The sequence below is a fragment of the Megalobrama amblycephala genome, linkage group LG3 (assembly GCF_018812025.1).
Source record: "Megalobrama amblycephala isolate DHTTF-2021 linkage group LG3, ASM1881202v1, whole genome shotgun sequence".
Lineage (NCBI taxonomy): Eukaryota > Metazoa > Chordata > Actinopteri > Cypriniformes > Xenocyprididae > Megalobrama > Megalobrama amblycephala.
Window position 1 is genome coordinate 31,221,748 of NC_063046.1, and position 20,083 is coordinate 31,241,830.

The window sequence follows — 20,083 nt, forward strand, 5'->3', positions numbered from 1 at the left end:
AACAGAAAAATAAACAAGAATGTTTCATGAAAGGGCAAGAATGCAGTCAGCTTTTTAAGTGACAAAGACAATGTTCCATTGTTAGATGTGTACCATACATGTTTATGGTACTATATCATATATAAACATCAATAAATAATGAAAAGTTTGGAAAAGTTCTTCCAAAAAAAAAAAAAAAAAAAAAAAATCCTTGAAATCATATTTCCTTGTGTCCCCTACAAGGTATTCTGGCTTTGTTTGCTATCAATGCACAAATAATATATTACTTATTTATTATAATTATTATGTATGTTAGATGACGAACTATGAAATGGAAAAGATTGACGGGGAGAGGGTCTCAGTACAGGGTAATCCATCTTCAAATTACTTTGCATTAAGTTCACATAGTGAGAGATAATGTCATTTTATGGCTAATCAGCTAATGGAGCCCAAATACATTTTCACCTAAATAGGAGATTCACACACACACACACACACACACACACACACACACACACACACACACACACACACACACACACACACACACACACACACATATTAACTTAATGGCAGTGCAGAGACAAGGGATGAAACTAATGAATGCAAATGCAATTTACAGCCACCTCTCACTCAAACCACCTGAAACACAAGACTAAATTGAAGAGTGGTATGAAGTGTGTTCCCAGCTCAGACATAACCTAAATATAGTTATGAAAAAAACACCATAAAAAGCCAATGTTCCAAGAAGAAAGGAAGTCTGTATGCCAGCTACTCCATTTTCCTTAGCTGTTAGAGTTCTCTAATTATGAGGTAGCTGACTTCTGCCCTTAAGGACCTCAGAAAGCATTTTTTTTGTTCAAGTGTGAAAACACCGCTAATGCACATTCAGTTAATAGTGTAGCTCTTGAGCCGGATATTTTACGTTTGGACCAGAATAAGTACACTGTGAAGTTTTGGGCTGTTGTCTTCTACAGAAAAGGAAGAAATGTGAATAATTTTAGGCCTTTTACATTTAATATGGAGAGAAATCCTGAAACATATACTCTACTGTAGTCCTAATGCTTGTCATTGCATGCATTTTGTATACTGATACGTTTTTCATCTTCATTTTAAATGTCCAAAATTATTGTTTTTACTCGGCTCTCTGGAATACTTGACTCCGATTGGTCAGTCTAATTTATTTTAATTTAAACCATTTGTAATGCCACTGCTGTACACTGTAAACCCTAATGTTGTCTTTACTTAAACAATCAAGTACTGTTGACTAAACATTACTTAAAATTTTGCATTTTGGCCCTGTCACTTAAAAATATGAGTTGATTTAACCTATTTACTTTCAAAATGCATAAACTTAAGATTTCAAGTGATGTGTGCTCAAAATCATGATTAATCCTTTGAAAAAAATAGGTAATTTTCACAAATGTAGTCTTCTTGACTGTAAAATTATAATACCATGTGCCACTTTTGTGCAAGGTCTTTTCTCTCTTTTTTTTAACAGACAACAAATGGCTTCAATTACAATTATTGACCATAATGGGAATAAATATACTTATTTTTATTTGGGGGAAAAACTTTTCAAAGTGGATTAACTTTAATACATATTACAAGTGTTTTTGTGACAATAGGTTGCAGTTTTCACTCAAAAGCCTTTTGTATGCACGTACATTTCTGTAACGTTAATATACACATTAACACACATACACGGAACATGATAAAATGCGTGAAAGAGTTCCTCACAGCCTCCTCCCACGTTTCATCAAAAATCATCCTAATCGCCTCATTCTGTTATCGATATGGTTTTGTAGGTTTCTTTTTATTTCATGCGATCAGAAACGTGCCGCGCTCCGTTTATGTTCAAATCTTTCCCACTTTCCTCCGAAAGCGGCTGTCATTTGCAGATGGACAGCGTGAAATTACTTTAATACAGCTGTATATTTCCGACAAGCACATGTGTACAATCGGGACAATTTCAATGATTTTGATAGTGCAAACGGTTGAAGAAAATACACTTTGTTTGTATGTGTGTGCGACCACACACATTCAGTTTCATAAATTTGCTTGATCTGTTCTTGCTCTAATGTGATTGGCCATGCAAGGAGTTCTGCCTAGCAACAAGACAACTAATGCACTGATTGGTGGATCACAAAATTGGTCCTGACCTTTTGGCCTGGCCTTCAGTTGCTGGCTGCTGACACCAAATTTCAAGACTGAAGTTTTTCTTCGTGTGCTATGTTCGGTGAGTAAAATTATGTAGATATAAAGCTATTTTGTGTGATTTTTAAGAATGAAATATCTCTATTTAAATCCTTGTGGTACGTTTCTATAATAAAAGACAACGCAGCCATAATTACAATATTTCCCGGTAAAATATTGCCAGCGTAGCCACGTTAACGATATGGATTTGTGATGGTATGATAACTGAGATATCAAATGATTCTTTGTTTGATTTGTAATACTGAAACATCTTAGTTAATACACTTTATCATAGTTTAAATTTGTTTTTCTGTGGGAAACGACATGGCAACCACTTTTGAGATCAGTTAACGTTATTTTTTCCCCCGCTCAAACTTTGTCAACCTCGCCATTAATTAACGATATTTTCTAAATGATTTTGTGATGGTATGATTATTGAAACGACAACTTATTTCTTATTTTACCAGTGAGGTATACATATTTGATGAAGTCGCCTAATCGTTTTCCTGTGAGAAAGAACACGCCATTAATTGACAATATTTTTTCACTGACTTCGTTAAACTGAATATTTTCAACTTTTTCTGTTACAGGTGACATGAGATAAGGAGATGTGGAAATGTAAGTATTGCATTTTTGACTCTGCAAAAAGAGGGGAACTTCTCAAACATTATCGTTTGAAACATGGTGGTCATACAAAAACTGTACCATTTCCATGCCTACACAATGACTGTCTTTGTACGTTCAACTCCATTAGTAGTTTAAAAGTTCATCTGGCAAAAATTCATACAAAAACACGATTGGGACACGATCAGGAAATAGCACCACTTACATTTACTTGTCAGCATTGTGAATTTTCTGAGCCCGGCCAAGAAGCAGATTTTCTAAAGCACTTGCGTAGTAGACATTTGAGTAAAAATCAAAAGATACAGTGTCCCTACAAACACTGCAAGTTTCAAAGCAGTGTTTATGCGACCTTTAATGCACATATATGTAAGAAACATAGTGAACATGACTGGAGAATGCTAAAGCCAGAAATAGTTTCTGGCCAAAGTGACAAGAATGAGAGTGAAGGACAAGAACATATTTATTTTGATGAGATTGAAACAGAGGATAATGAAGGTGACTCGGCTGATTCTGCTGATGTAACTCATTCTGATTTAGCAAATCAGTTGGAACACAATTTGGCTGGCCTTTTTTTAAAGATGCAAAGCCTTCTTCATATTCCGGCAAGTTCTATTCAAGAAATCGTTCAGCAATTGAATCAGATACATGCATTGTCTCTGCCACTGTTGAACAAAACTATTTCAAGTGTCCTGAAGAGGATTCTTCCAGATATTGATGAGTCCCTTATTGCAGAGGTGGTAAATGCTGTTTCGGAAAGCAATGTTTTTTTCCAAATGCTGTGACTCTGGTGGATGCTTGTCAACAATTAAAAGAAGAAACTCCTATGTTTTAGCTGAGTTTCCTTTGGTTATGCCAGTAGAATACATGATTGATAGGGAAACAAAACCTGTTGTATATGTACCAATCCTACCTATGCTACAGAAAATGTTAAACAAGCCAGACATTTTGGACAAAGCACTTTCAGTGCCAGAATCTGAACACATTATGTACAGTTCTTACAATGATGGTCACTACTTCAAAGACAATAGCCTTCTCAACAGTGAAGAATTTCGAATAGCTCTAGGATTCTATGTTGATGACTTCGAGGTAGCCAATCCGTTAGGGACATCCAGAGGTAAACACAAAATTTGTGCAGTTTACTGGGTGTTGGCAAACATACCTGTAAAACATAGGTCAACGTTACGATCCATCCAACTTGGTCTTCTCTGTAATGCTGGTACAGTAAAGGAGTATGGCTATGAAAAAGTCATGCAACCACTTGTTAAGGACCTTGTTAATTTGGAGCAGACTGGTTTGTTCATTGATCAGTTGGGAGCAACTGTGAAAGGGACTGTCCTATATGTTTCAGCTGATAACCTTGGTGCTCATTCTATGGCAGGATTCCTTGAGGGTTTTACTGCGGAGAGATTCTGCCGTTTTTGCATGGGAACAAGAACTGAGGTTCAGCACACAGAGGTAGGTTCCAGCAACTTTGAAACTCGCACTAAAGACACTCATGACAGGCATGTTAAGGAGGTAAAGCAGGATCCTTCTTTGAGTAAGCTGTATGGAGTGAGAGGAAGCTGTCCGCTTACTGATGCTTTGCAACATTTTCATGCTGTCACTGGCTACCCACCAGATATTTTACATGACCTACTAGAGGGCATTGTGCCAGCTGAACTCTGTCTCTGCCTTTCAGAGATGATTGAAAAGAAATACATCTCTCTCGAGTCAGTGAACCATGCAATTAAGTACTTTGCTTACACTTTCTCCGATAAAACTAACAGACCACAGCAAATTCCAAAGGCTTTTGCCACCAAAGGAACAATTGGTGGCAATGGCCACGAAAATTGGACCTTGCTTAGACTTCTTCCTCTTTTAATTGGAAATGATGTCCCAGAAGGAGATACTTCATGGGAAATTTTGATGCTTCTTAAAGATATAGTTGAATTGGCTGTGGCATCAAAACATACAGAAGAGTCCATAGATTTCTTGAAGTGCAAAATAACAGAACACAGAGAACTGCTGCAATCAACATTCCCTGGTTTTAGATTGAAACCAAAGCATCATTTCGTTGAGCACTACCCCCAGCTGATTAAAGCCTTTGGCCCACTGTCTGATGTTTGGACAATGCGTTTTGAGGGAAAGCACAAATTTTTCAAAAAAGTAATTCGGGAATCTCAAAACTTCAAAAATGTAGCCCTCACACTGGCTGTCCAACATCAGAGAATGATGGCATACTATCTGGATTCTAGCTCATTTTATAGACCCTCAATTGAAATGGACAAAGTCAAAACCGCACTGGTTACGTCATTTCCTGATCATATTCAGCAGGCGTTCCATCAAATTACACCACAGCTAAAGACAGTGCTGATTGCTTCCTCTGTGACAGCTGATGGAATTGAATACCGTGCAGATATGGTCATCTCTGCTGGGTCATGCTCTGGTCTCCCAGAATTCAAGATGATATCACAGATTGTAGCAGTGAACTCTGAGATTCTGTTTCTCTGTAAACAAATGTCAGCTTGGTACATTGAGCATATTCGGTCATTCGAACTTTGCAGCAGCCATGTTACTTCCCTCTGTGTGATTCAGATGTCAGAGCTCAATGAGGTTTTCCCTCTGTCATGCTACATGGTAAAAGACAGGATGGTGGTGACACCTAAACGTTATATCTTGTGCTAAGTGAATAATCCAATATTTCTCCTTTTCTCTCTTTTTTTTTCTCTAGTCTTTTGGTTGCAGTGAAGCCCTTAAAGTCCCAAGTGTTATCATCAAGCTTCATATGGTATTTATGGCCATTCCAACTTAAAGGGTTAGTTCATCCAGTAATGAAAATTCTGTCATTACAGGGTTAGTACACCCAAAATCAGTAATTAATTTCTCACCCTCATGTCATTTAAAACCTGTAAGTCCTTTGTTCATCTTCTGAACACAAATTAAGATGTCTTTGATGAAATCTGAGGTGATTTTCCCCTCTCCATAGACAGCAATGAAACTGAAACTTTCAAGTCCCAGAAAGGTAGGAAAGACATCATTAAAATAGTCCATGTGTCTACAGTGGTTAAACCTTAATTCTATGAAGCTATGAGTATTTTTGTGTGCAAAAAAAGTAAATAAAAAAAAATAGAAATAACGACTTTATTCAACATTTTTTTATAAATTAAAAATAAATTCGTTATTTTATTATTATTTTTTCCCACATAAAAGTATTCTCATCGCTTCATAAAATTAAGATTAAACCACTGTAGTCACATGGACTACTTAAACGATGTCTTTCCTACCTTTCTGGGACTTGAAAGTGTCCGCTGCATTGGAGCAGGGAAATCATCTCTAATTTCATAAAAAATATCTTAATTTGTGTTCTGAAGATGAACGAAGGACTTACGGGTTTGGAACTACAAAAGGTTGAGTAATTAATAAGACTGAAATTTAATTTTTGGGTGACATAACCTTTTAATTACCCACCCTCATGTCGTTCCAAGCTCGAAGACTTTTCGTTCATCCTCAGAATACAAATGTAGAATTTTTTTTATGAAATCTGACAGCTTTCTGTCCCTGCATTAACAGCTACGCAAGTGACACTTTCAAGTCCCAGAACGGTAGGAAAGAAATCCATGTGACTCCAGAGGTTTAAGCTCAATTTATGAAGGGACTTGGGTGCTTTGTTTGCGCAAAATAAAAAAAACAATTTACTACTTTACACATTATCTAAAAAAGGTTTACTTAACATTTCTCACATCAACACAACACTCATGTATTATGATGCTCTTGTGAATGCACGTTGGAGAAAAAAAGCCTTGTGAATAAAGTGGTAATTGTTTCCCTGCAAACAAAGCACTTGCATTACTTCATAAAACTGAGGTTATATCACAGGAGTCATTATCTAGTACAGGATTACTTTAATGATATCTTTACTATCTTTCTGGGCCTTTAAAGTGCTAGTTGCAAAGGCTGAAGGCTGTCAGTTGATGGACAGAAATCTCTGATAATTATATATATATTGTATTCGATACATGAAGGAAAGTCTTACAGCTTTGGAACGACATAAATAATGACAGAATTTACATTGTTGGGTGAACTAATGGTTAAATAACATTTGACACAATTTTGGAGTTTTCCTTGGTGTGTTTCAGTCAATAGTAATTACTGTTTTAATTGTTAGATGTCTTCTCAAGAGAAAACTCTCCTAAGAGTTATACTGACAGAAGGGGACATAAGGAAGGTCTCCCTAGCCAAGAAGCCGGATTCAGTTGACAACTTGGTTGTTGCTTTAAAAGAGAGTTTGGGGCTTAATTACAACTTTTCGCTTCAGTATGAAGATCAGGACTTTGGGAATGCACTTTGCAACCTAACGGACATATCAGAGCTTCAAGATAGAGCTACACTGAAAATCATTCCTATAATTGAACTAGAAGCACTGAATCAAGAGGAAGTACTGGATGACTCTGCAAGCACAGCCGACACAGAGATACTTTCTACCTCATCACAGGAAAGGAAAACACAGTGGCCAAAAGAATTTGAGATCCCTTCCTTCACAGTTGATGTTGAATACCGCCTGCGACAGGGCAACCTGACCTACCTCAAGGACTGCACGTACCTCAAACTGACCAAAGAACTAAAGCATGACATCCTGGAAAAGCTGGCTGAAACCATGTTCAGTTTCAAAGCCTATCCAACAAATGATGACTATGCACAGGTTGCTGCTGCTCTGGTAAATAAGCATCCATGTCTTCTGGAAAGTGGTTCATCTACTGGCTGGGGGGGTGGAAGAATAGTCTAAAATTCAAAATGGGGAATTTTAGATCCAAGATGAGAAACTTGGGATACCCTGATGTAACCATTAATGGAGGAAGGAGAGGCATGAACAACCCTGAAGGAATCCCGTCAAGAAAACGCATAAAGAAGCCAAAGAAATGTGAAATCAACTTTCTGCCAAACTTTCCAGAAGGACATAATAATGACAGCCTTGAATTGGTTCGTAAAGAAATTCAATATGAAATGAAGATGAGAACACCCAGTCCATCCCTTCTGGCACAACAGATGGACTTGACTTTTGCGCTTAGACGTAAAGAGATTGTTGAGTCCGCACCTGCAATCAGTGATGTGCTTGAACGCTGGCCTGCCCTCTTTCGTGAGTCTCAGGTAGGTCGTCTTTCTGTTTTCAATTCAATAAAAGGACTGTTCACCTAAACAATTTTCTAATTTAGTCACCCTTATGTAATGTCAGGTTGGCATGATGGAGTACTTTTGCAGAACACATTTAAAGAATAAAGAAAAAAATATAAAATATTTCGAAATATAGAAATTCATATGAGATCAGTGAATTATTGTTTCAGGTTTTCTTAAAGGGGTAGTCCATCAAAAAATGGAAAACTGAACTGTTGCTGGTACTCACTGACTTATGCTACTGAAGATACTAGAGAAGTAAATGGGAACAAGCAACTATTTGGTTACCATCATAATTGAAAATATTATCTTTGTGTTCAGCAAAAGATATAAAATCATGCAGTTGTACAACAATTTGAGCATGAGTAAATTACAATTTTAATTTTTTAGTGGTCTATTCCTTTAATATTATAAAGCAACACTATTTTTAGCCTCTTCATTATTTCCTAATTATTTCTTAGCCTGAAAAGCATTTCTGTGTGAAAGTTTATGTGATTATGTGACCTGGCCTTGTCTCCCCCCAGGTTTGCATGGAGTTCAATAGAATTACGGGCAAAAATCTAAAGCAGGAATTCTACGAAAACCTGGACAGACACAGTTCACGGTTCATGGACCTTTTCAAAACCAAAAGGGGGACTCCTGGTCAGCACTTGTTGAACTTTTTACAGCAAATAAAAGTAAGTAATTATTTGTCTTATTTAACATAACCTAAAGGTAATGTATATTTCACCCAAAAATTGAAATTCTGTCACCATTTACTCACCTGCAAGTTGTCCAAGTTGTATAAATTTCTCTGTTCTACTGAACAGAAAGGAGGATATTTTAAAGGAATGTTTGTAACCAAATAATTTTGGGGCACCATTGACTTCCTTAATATTTCTTTTTAGTATGTACATGTCAATTTTGTCCCAAAACTGCTTGGCTATACACATTCTTCAAAATATCTTCCTTTGTGTTCAGCTGAGCGAAGAAATTTATACAGGTTTGGAACAACTTTAGGGTGAGTAAATGATGACAGAATTGTCATTTTTGGGTTCATTTGTCATTTCATTTTGTCAACATGTAATTTATTGAATTTATATTTTCATATCAGTAATCTGTTATGTATGATAGATAATCTTAATTTAAATAATATATTCTAATAGCAACGCTTAAAATAGATTGATAGTGAGTTTTTCTGGCATTAATAGAATTTCATGTTTTTCTCTAAAGTCAGACCAGCCAACTGAGGTCCGAACCCTTGTTCTTCGAGGACTGCCTATCATGCTCGGAGATGAAGACTCTTCTTTCTTCAAGTCATCTTTAGTAAGTACATCTGTTCTTAAAAGGGATGTAAAAATGTTTGTTAAAATATACGTATTTAAAACTTTATAAAGTTGAACTATCTAGCTTCCGGCGGACTGCCTTCCATATTCAACTTAGGAAGTGTAATGCCTCTCACAGTTCAAAAACGTTAAGGTACATCCTACAATTTAAGTCACATCACTTGCGCTTTTTCACTTGCTCCAAAAGCTGGATATTGAACTTTAAAAAGTTTTAAATATGAATATTTTTCTTACCAAAACCCATTGAGTAACTTCAGAAGGCATTTAACAAACTCATCTATATATTGAAAGGCCTGAGTGTGAGTACATTTTCATTTTTGGGTGAAGCATTCTTTTAATATACAAATGTAGTCAACGTTTCTGTCCAAGTTTTCAAAATAATAAATGTAATTTATAATGCATACTTTAAAAAGTGTATACTAAATTCATTGCAGGAAGCATCTAGATTTACATAAATTCAAATGTATACATGTCAGTATAATGGTGAATTAGGGTTAGTGATTTGTTTTTTTAATAAACTTAGTGTGCATTCTGATAAGCATGCACTGATGACAAACCTTTGGTTCCTAATCACAATACTATATTTATACCTGTTTTTTCACTAGGTGTCTGATCATCGTAACACTATCCTTGATGTGCCAGTGGGGATCTTATTCGAGGACACGGATCTTCAGCCCCCAAACTCCTTGCATTTGACTTCTTCGATTGGAATAATTCTTGAAGGCCAAGTGGTGATGGACAAAATGCAGGACCTCCCACAGGCAATCTGTATTCTCTTCGGTCTGATTTACGCACTAGACCTGAATTACCCAAAATCACTCGCCAACACGTTTGATTTCATCCAGCGTGTACTAATGTCAATGGGACAAAATGCTCTCAAGCCTAGAGTGCAGTCTCTGGCAAACCAACTATTTGCTTAAGAAACGTCACTGTGATACTTAAACACCATCCTTTGTATTGGGTTTTTTCCCCCACGATTTACTCCATTATCCATTTATAAAGAATAAAAAGTGTTTAAATTGTTAAATGCACAGAGTTCTTCAATTGATGTGCAGTTGTTAATTTGAGATATTGTTGCCATTGTTACACCTCTGTAATGTGGTTGTGACCCAGTAATATTTCCATTACAGTATAGTTTGTACTGTAATATTGTGACATTTGGACCAAAGACACTGAACATGTTCATTATGTTTTATTTTAGTTTGCCGTGTTTGCACAAAGCTTAAATGGTGAAATGCAGTAAGAATGTAGTTCTTATTATGTTTAGCCTACATGTTCAGTACATTTAACAATTGTGACGCGTAAAAAGAGTAATTATGAAGCGCACAGAGTTGTACAAATGATGTAAGTGCACTTGTTAATCGACATTTTTTTGTAGTTGCCACCGTTACAGTGTGGTTGTGAACCAGTAATATTTCCACTACAGTATAGTTTGTACTGTAAAACTGTGAAATTCTGGTTAAAGACTATCTGTTGAGTATGTTTTATTTTAGTTTGCTATGTTTGCACAAAGCTTAAACAGTCAAATGTAATAGTTATGTTTACATTAACATAATTGTGATACTTGAGTGAAGTATATATGTGCAATGTATGTTGTACAATTGATGTACTGCACTAGTTAATTTTGTTACCACCTTTACAGTGTGGCTGTGACCCATTTCCATTACAGTATAGTGTTTACTGTATTTTCATTAATATTGTGACATTGTCAATAAAAAGTCAAAGATTAAATATGCTATTCACTGTTTTATTTCAATTTAGTGTGCACAAAGCTTGCAGTCAAAAATAACATAATTCAGTTTCAGTTACATTTCCATGTTGAGTTAACTTAAATATATAAGTACACGTGAAATTAATACCAAGTTAAGTGAACATAATTGTTTAAGTACATTAAATAAGTGCCAAGTTTGGTGAACTGAACAATTTAAGTATAGTCTACAAAACCGCCAAGTTAAATAAACTAAAATATGCAAGTTTTGGGAGGCTCCATTACTCAATTAAATTGAGGCAACGAGTTTACTCAATTAATTTAGTTCAGTCAACTTATTAGGGTTTTCAGTGTATATCATTCCAGGTGATTGAAACCAGTACTACTCATTTCATGTTTGATGATCTTTACACAGTTATTGAATGGAACTGAATCAACACTGTGACTGAACTGATTTCAGCTGAAATGATACCATTTCTTTTAGAGCTGCTTTACAGCAGAATTGACCTCTGTTTGCATCATTGAATCATTATTTTCCTGTTTATCCATGTAAAGCTGAAACAATCTTTATTGTATAAAGCGCTATTTAAATAAAGCTGATTAACTTGACTATTGTTTCATAGTTATTGACAGTAGAGAAATTGACCTCAGATTGTCTTGCATAGTGGACTGTCTTCTTTAAGATAATAAGCTGGTAAGATTATAAGTATTATAAAGTAATTCCAATGCATATCACTATTTCATGTCCACATATTTATTTATTTGTTGAAATAAACATTCCGCACTGTTAGGTTCAGATCACCTATTGAGGTTAACTGTGCATTAACTTAAATTCTAGTTCTAAAACTAAGAACAAGTTTGAATCATCATTCAGCATGTTTTGTAATAATTCATCCTTGGAGCAGAATAAGACATTTCTTTGACATTTCTTGAGACTGATTTTAGCATGATTAATGCTAAATTAATATGATCAGTTTCATATTTGATTATTCCAGAATAGGCCATGACTAATCTGTAACTAAACTGCTTGACAGTTTAGAGCTGACTAGGAACGGCCACTTTGGATACTAAACACATACACACACACACACACACACACACACACACACATATATATATAATAAAAAAAATAGTAGTGATACTGATGTAATATTGAAAGGACGGGTCTACACAGAATTTGGAATGATGAAAAATATATGCTAAGTGTCTGCAGTGATATTATCCTGTTTTATCTGATAAGACCCTTTGGGCTATGTTTTCTCCTCAGTAACTCCAGTAGTGAGTGATCAAATAAAAAATGTGTGACTGTGGAGCTAATTAAGCCAAGACAGGGCAAAATTTGCATGTCTGACATGAGGAAAAATAGACAGTGTGGTAATAAACAACATAATAGTCATTTTTGGTGTCAAATTATTCATGATTAGTCTGCTCTATGCAGATAGCTCTAATCTTGCCCTTTAGGTGAGGATAACTCTTGCCAAACATTCACACAATTTGGTTGATTTGAATTGTAAATTGACAGTCACAGTTTCTATGCCCTAAGTCAAACTAAGTGTGCAGTAAGGGCATCTTGAGTTTGAACAGCTTTATGATCTAGACCAGTCGCTGCATCCGGAATCGCATACTGAGCAGGTACTACGTTTGGATTTGAACTTACTTTGCAACTGTTAAAAAAAAAATTTCTATATAGGATGAATTTGGGTAGTGTGAATGAAATTCAGATGTACTACATCTGCAATGTTGTTACTGTCACTTGACCTATACCAGTGTCAGTTACGTTGCTTTACTACCATTCATAAATCCTCTCCCGTGGCCTCATGGGATAGTAAAGTGTACATCAAATGTGCACTTCAGAATCTCGGCAGAAGTAGAAGGACATCCAGGAACTTTGGAGTCTCTACTAATGAGCTGATGACCTGAATCAGGTGTGTTTGATTAGTATCTTTATGCATAGATTATAAAGATTGTTTTTGGCAAAGACTGTGCATTTTGGCTAGTGTTGTTTTCTGTCTGCTGCTGCCATCTCTTTCATTAGTCCTCTAAAGAGTAAATTCTTTGCAGTGGCAAAAGTGTTTTGTTATATAAACGTGCTTTAATGTCCACTGGAGTTTGGCCATGCATATTTCATTATCATCTCATTACAAAGGCTGGGTGCAGAAAAAAAAAAACACTCTGAGACAAGCTAATTATTAGTGTAAATTATCTGAGCATAATTTTGAAATAAAATAAGTATGTTATCTCTCTCTCTCTCTCTCTCTCTCTCTTTATACATATGTGTGTGTGTGTGTGTGTGTATACTTGTACAGATATCTTTGTGAGGACTGGTTTGAGTTTTAGACCATCTGAGTGAGGACTAAGAGAGCAAAAGTGAGGACATTTTGTCCAGATTTGTCCAGATATTTAAAGGTCTGTTTGATGGTCAAGACTTGGTTGTGGGGTTAAGGTTATAATTAGGTTAAGGGTAAGTTTAGGGTAAGTGTTTGGGTTAGCCACAGTTGTGATGGATAGGGTTAGGGTAAGGAGCTACAGACTGCATTGTGTCAAGGAAGTCCTCACAAAGACAGATGTATGTGTGTGTGTGTGTGTGTCACATATCAGGAAATAATCTACGACAGACCCTATACTGAAAAACAAGACTGAAACAGCTTTTTCAAGCTTATAATTTACAATTTCTCATTGAGATTCTCTCCTTAGAGGATGCAATTGTATAAATAAGCAAGATTTTCTTTTTTTTGGGGTGGGGGTGGGGGGGGGTGTAATTTCATGTATTCTGACTTATTTACACTGTTAAAGAGTTGGATTCTCATGCTAAACATGGCCAAAGTTTCAAAACACAATTTGGACATATGATGGAGTATTTCTGTGCCAAAAATACTCTTCCAAATTCTCATAAACTTCGCTGTCTTTTTTTCGAGAAAAAAAGAAGAGCACGCGCACACACTTCGACCAGAGCAAGAGAGCAAGAGCACGCCCATCAACGCACGTTCGGCTTTACGGAATTCGTCGGCAGCGCTGTACAGGTCACATAAACGTGTTCCTCCTGTTGATATACAATCACTGATAAAATTTTTTGGTTTAAATAAGAAAAAAATAAAATACATAATACGAGGGCGGATTAGAACCCAGAACCTCTGGCACGCTGAACAAAAATTCTACCACCAGTCCATCAAGACAATCTAATATTAAATGTGGATCCACATATTTATTGACTAATGTAAATATTCTCGAGACTAACAATATATTGTGTTTTATAGTAGATGTAAGGATGAAACTATAATATTAAACATGAGGTCTATGTCAATACAGTTCATTTATGTGCATTTATTATTGATAATACAATTACAATACACCACCCCACCACACATATTCCTGTCCCACCCACTTTTTAAAACAAAGTTATGCCACTGGACATCAATGCATACCCTCTGTAGGTGCCTCAGTTCAAGCGCAGCATGGAACGCAAGTGAACGTGATCATCCCTTTCTCTTCACTACTAGTTACAGAATGAACATGAATGAACATCTTAAGGTATGTTGAAAGTTACAGTACAACTTACTGAAACGTATCATATCTCCTGTAATTGCTCATTCAGTGTTTCAACCACGGAAAGACGTCAATAAACCGCTTGTAAACAATGTTAAGTAGCATTATTTAGACTACTTTAGAAAAGCCATGCAGTGTCTGTCCACAGCTTGTTAGTTCGCTAGAGAAATGAACTCTTTCGCTAAATATATGTACTATTAGCCTATATTAATTATATTTTACTTAACCTGTTAGTCATGTCTTAATTATTTTGTTTAATGTATGTTTAAATAAATCTGCAGTGGTGTGTTTAGGTTATTGGGGGCCCTAAGCAAATCTCCAGGTGGGGGCCCTGTGATCATGTTCCTGGGGGTTTATCAGCTGGCAATTTTCAATGCACATTTAAGAGTGCAGTTTGCAACTATTATTAACAATAATGGAAAGATTTGGACTTTGTTTTCTGTTTTGCATAATTTCCTGCCTGTCTGTTATCATAGTTATGCATTTTGATTCACAAGCTTGCAATTCGATTCTGTATCAGTTATTTAGGATAGGTACAGTACATGGCAAATTTTCTCAAGGAAAAAAAAAATCTCTCAACTAATGCTGTAAAATATACATGGGAATCAGTTATTGAAGATTAAAATGAACTGATTTGTATAAAAAATTAAATTACACTTAAGGAAATTTTTATAATAATAAGGTTTGTAGGCCTTCTAACTTTAAAATTATTTCTACTCCAATTCGTTTTTTTTTTTTTAATTAAATGGTGGCTGTCAACTTGATGGATTTATTCAAACATGCATTATATATTAAAGAACATTAAAAAATATAATTATTATGTAATATGGTACATATTTTAAGCTAAATGCTTCTCTCTAGAGTTCATTTTTCTAGATGACTAACAATTTTATGGTCATGATGAATATGTTTGCTCTGAAGTAAATGTGATGTTGCTTTTGTTTGTTTACCAGCGTTTTTATTAATGTCTTTCCGCGTATAAAACAATGATTGAGCGTGATTACACGAGACATGATATGGATTTTGATAAGTTGAACTGTATCTTTTAACATACCTTTAGTTGTTCATTCATGTTTATTTCGTGCTGTAACTGGTATCAAAAATGTTTAGTTTTCTCCCCCTTGCTGTACCGAAGCCATACCGAACCGTGACTTCAAAACCGAGGTACGTACCGAACCATAATTTTTGTGTACCATTACACACATAGTTTTAAGCATTGTTGTTAGTACTTCTAAAAGCCAAGGTTATTCCAGTGCTACATGCACTATGATAGCTAGGTAATCACATGCATAGCAGATAATTTAGCAGCAAAATGACCTTTCTCATGCCTTGATAATTAGAAAGGCAGATAAGGAAATCAAGCCCAGAGCCCAGAGCTCAGAACCATTACTATGCATGAGAAGGGGGCCCACATCACACAAAGACCTGTCAGAGGTTTGCTTTTGTCTGGAAACAACTTATCAGGGCTTCAAATTTCCCCTCACTGCATTATCATTTATGGGGGGCAACAAGACCGTGTAACATGTAACATCTTCTAAACTGAGTTTCAAAACAAGCTTCTGCCAGGAGTTTGATATTCATGAAGTGCTTTCATCTATAATGGTGCTGTCCAGGTCTCTTACAACCACTTTTGTTCAGCTCACTCTCAAGTTTATTATTTATTTAGAATATGAGTAGATGATGAATGCCATTGGTCTTAAAAGAAAAAAGAGACACTCTTGCATTTATGTATGAAACTATTAGATTTCTGGCTTATTGCCACTGAAAATGCTCATGGAGCTATAAACCTGTATGCTAACACACTTTGATTTTTGCTTCATCTTCCAATGACAGATCAGATGCATTATTCTTTGAGTGTTACATTAATTAACCCACAGACACACACACACACACACACACACACACACACACACACACACACACACACACACACACACACACACACACACACAGAGACATAGTGTCCTTCAAAAGTTTAGAAACAGCTTAGACCACGTAGAGTTTTGGACAACATCAGCATAAATCGTTATCACTTTGTTATTAGTTTGCATTGATAAGGGACAACACAAACTATGAAAACATAAAAAAAAAATAAAACTACAAACCCGATTCTAAAAAAGTTGGGACACTGTACAAATTATGAATAAAAACAGAATGGATTCATAATTCATAATACAACATAGATGACATATAAAATGTTTAAACTGAGAAAATGTATCATTTTAAGGGAAAAATAAGTTGATTTTAAATTTCATGGCATCAACACATTTCAAAAAAGTTGGGACAAGGCCATGTTTACCACTGTGTGGCATCCCCTCTTCTATTTCTAACAGTCTGCAAACGTCTGGGGACTGAGGAGACAAGTTGCTCAAGTTTAGGAATAGGAATGTTGTCCCATTCTTGTCTAATACAGGCTTCTAGTTGCTCAACTGTCTTAGGTCTTCTTTGTCGCATCTTCCTCTTTATGATGCGCCAAATGTTTTCTATGGGTGAAAGATCTGGACTGCAGTCTGGCCATTTCAGTACCCGGATCCTTCTTCTACACAGCCATGATGTTGTAATTGATGCAGTATGTGGTCTGGCATTGTCATGTTGGAAAATGCAAGGTCTTCCCTGAAAGAGACGACTTCTGGATGGGAGCATATGTTGTTCTAGAACTTGGATATACCTTTCAGCATTGATGGTGCATTTCCAGATGTGTAAGCTGCCCATGCCACACGCACTCATGCAACCCCATACCATCAGAGATGCAGGCTTCTGAACTGAGCGCTGATAACAACTTGGGTTGTCCTTGTCCTCTTTAGTCCGGATGACATGGCGTCCCAGTTTTCCAAAAAGAACTTCAAATTTTGATTCGTCTGACCACAGAACAGTTTTCCACTTTGCCACAGTCCATTTTAAATGACCCTTGGCCCAGAGAAAACCTTGACCCTTACGCACAGAGATTGTTCCAGATTCTCTGAATCTTTGGATGATATTATGCACTGTAGATGATGATAACTTCAAACTCTTTGCAATTTTTCTCTGAGAAACTCCTTTCTGATATTGCTCCACTATTTTTTGCCACAGCATTGGGGGAATTGGTGATCCTCTGCCCATCTTGACTTCTGAGAGACACTGCCACTCTGAGAGGCTCTTTTTATACCCAATCATGTTGCCGAATGACCTAATAAGTTGCAAATTGGTCTTCCAGCTGTTCCTTATAGTGTATGTACATTTAACTTTTCCTCTTATTGCTACCTGTCCCAACTTTTTTGGAATGTGTAGCTCTCATGAAATCCAAAATGAGCCAATATTTACCATGACATTTCAAAATGTCTCACTTTCAACTTTTGATATGTTATCTATATTCTATTGTGAATAAAAGTTTGAGATTTGTAAATTATTGCATTCCTTTTTTATTCACAACTTGTACAGTGTCCCAACTTTTTTGGAATCGGGTTTGTATAAGTAACTTGGCAACATGTCAACTAACTCTTATTAGACTGTTAGGTTAGGGGTATATATGACAATATGTATGTAATTTTATATTTAATAATACACTTCATAATATTTAGATTGCCATGTGATAAAATATGCTATTGCATGTGTGTATAAATGTGAACATATATGTTCTATATTGACTATAATTCACATTATATGATAACATGTATGTGCAATTTATGCACACAATGGAAAAAATATATATTGCGATCCATATATTTTTGTAAAATCCCATATTCCATGTTGCCATAACTCCATCCAATTGACCAAAATTCAGTAATCACCTTTTTTCTTGTATAACATCACACACATTTTCATATGTGAAATGTGTAACTACGCAAACAATAAAGTGAGACAAAAGTTTATGAATATGTGTTAAGCTTTATGTTAACCCATGCATTAACTCATGAAAGAGTCTGTATTAGTAAAGCTACATGTAAAAATGTAGCACAGTTTTTTAAATGTATCAATATACAGTATAGCCATACATGGTCCATGCAGACAATTGCAGTACAGTATATTGAAAAGTATAAGAACTAGTTTCCCATATATGGAAATGTATTATATAATTTATTGCATTATATTTTCCCTTATATTCCAATATTTTTTGGTTGGTAAGGAAAGAGTCATGTCATTATTGCCAGTCTTCAATGATAATTGCAAATTACTTTAAAGGGATCCTTGATTATGATTTCATTTTTTATAACTTTATAGTTAGTGTGTAATGTTGCTGTTTGAGCATAAACAAAATCTGCAAAGTTACGACACTCAAAGTTCAATGCAAAGAGAGATATTTTCGTTTACAGTAATCACTTTTTAAGGACAACAACAAACGGGTGTTAGGGATTGCAACGAGCTTCTTCCCGGTTCAGCAGTAGTAAAGTTCAGTAGCCCCGCCCACTGATTCGAGCATGACAAGTAGAAGTATGTAATTAACAGAAGTGACGCTAACACTGGATCGAGCAACTAAGTGACAAACATTCCTTTAAAGAGTGCAAAGTGTTGTACAGTGCCAGGTTGTGGAAAAACACAGTAGCTGCATTGGATTTGCAGAGAGCCTGAAATTAAAAACCGATGCTGTGCTTTCTATATTGGATCCGACAGGAACGGCGCAACACGCTTATGTGAGTAAAAAAGTTTTTTACTGTGTCACTATTGCTTTGTTACAGATCGTTTGATATGTATGGATTATGTGTACACGTCTAACCAAAATCACCAGTGATTTCTGATATGTAATGATTCAAGTAGGCCTATAGTCAGGTGTTTTTGTCTCAAAATTATTTATTGTCAGTAAATCAAACCAGTGACTAAATGGTCAACTTCAAATTGTTTCTCTTAGTAGTATGAAAATAATCTATTATTTAAACTGTGATTAAATTATAAAAAACTGTCAATCAAACAGCACAGGTGTTCTGGACTCTAGCCCAAAACTTCAATCACTTCAAAACTAGAATCAACAAATCTCTTATTTACATCATGTTTGCACTGGTAGTTATGATGAAAGCATTCGTTAGTGTGCAGAAATCGAGTTACAATAACGAGATCACTGCATTCATGCACTCAACATGTCTGATCAGCTACATGCTACAATCTAAATATAACGAAATATAAATATAATAATAACATTTCATGATTAGTAAACCTTGAGAACTGAAATAGTAAAAACATAAAAGTTTTCGAGAGAATTCCACATGTAATACTTTACTAGTTCCATATGCAAATATGTTAGCCAATCACAGCAGAGGGCATTCACACTGAGGTCTCACAGCAGACACGCCTCTTAAAACAGGGCGTTCAAATCAGAGGGCTAAAATCAGGGTAGTAAAAATGCCTTTTATTTCCAAATTATGACAATTTTTGATGTAAAAATCATTCTAACATTATAAGTGCACCCCAGGAAACATTATAAAATGATAATAATAAAATAATAATGCAGCTGATGACCCCTTTAATGCATTTAAGCCAATAAATTATAAGGATTTATTATGTTCTTTTCTCAAACCTACTGTAGGGAATTTCCAAACATTTAGAGGGCACTGTATATGGGCAAAGATAAATACAAAGATTTGTACAATAT

General features: G+C 35.6%; 1 protein-coding gene across 5 annotated transcripts; it reads left to right on the top strand.

Annotated features, from left to right (window-relative positions):
* Positions 1-1,201: 1,201 nt before the first annotated feature.
* Positions 1,202-10,515, top strand: LOC125265114. 5 transcript variants are annotated; one of them, XM_048185125.1, is made up of 8 exons: positions 1,202-2,218; positions 2,766-2,793; positions 4,178-4,254; positions 5,510-5,566; positions 6,944-7,923; positions 8,472-8,624; positions 9,160-9,252; positions 9,878-10,515. In XM_048185125.1, exons 5-8 carry the CDS (start codon positions 7,507-7,509, stop codon positions 10,190-10,192), a joined length of 978 nt encoding a protein of 325 aa, XP_048041082.1. In that variant the 5' UTR covers positions 1,202-2,218; positions 2,766-2,793; positions 4,178-4,254; positions 5,510-5,566; positions 6,944-7,506; the 3' UTR covers positions 10,193-10,515. The 5 variants fall into 5 exon arrangements, 4 of the variants coding, with proteins under 4 accessions (XP_048041082.1, XP_048041084.1, XP_048041083.1 ...); XM_048185127.1 differs by having other exon boundaries at positions 5,524-5,566; XM_048185126.1 differs by having other exon boundaries at positions 2,155-2,218; positions 4,148-4,254.
* The last annotated feature ends 9,568 nt before the right edge of the window (positions 10,516-20,083 follow it).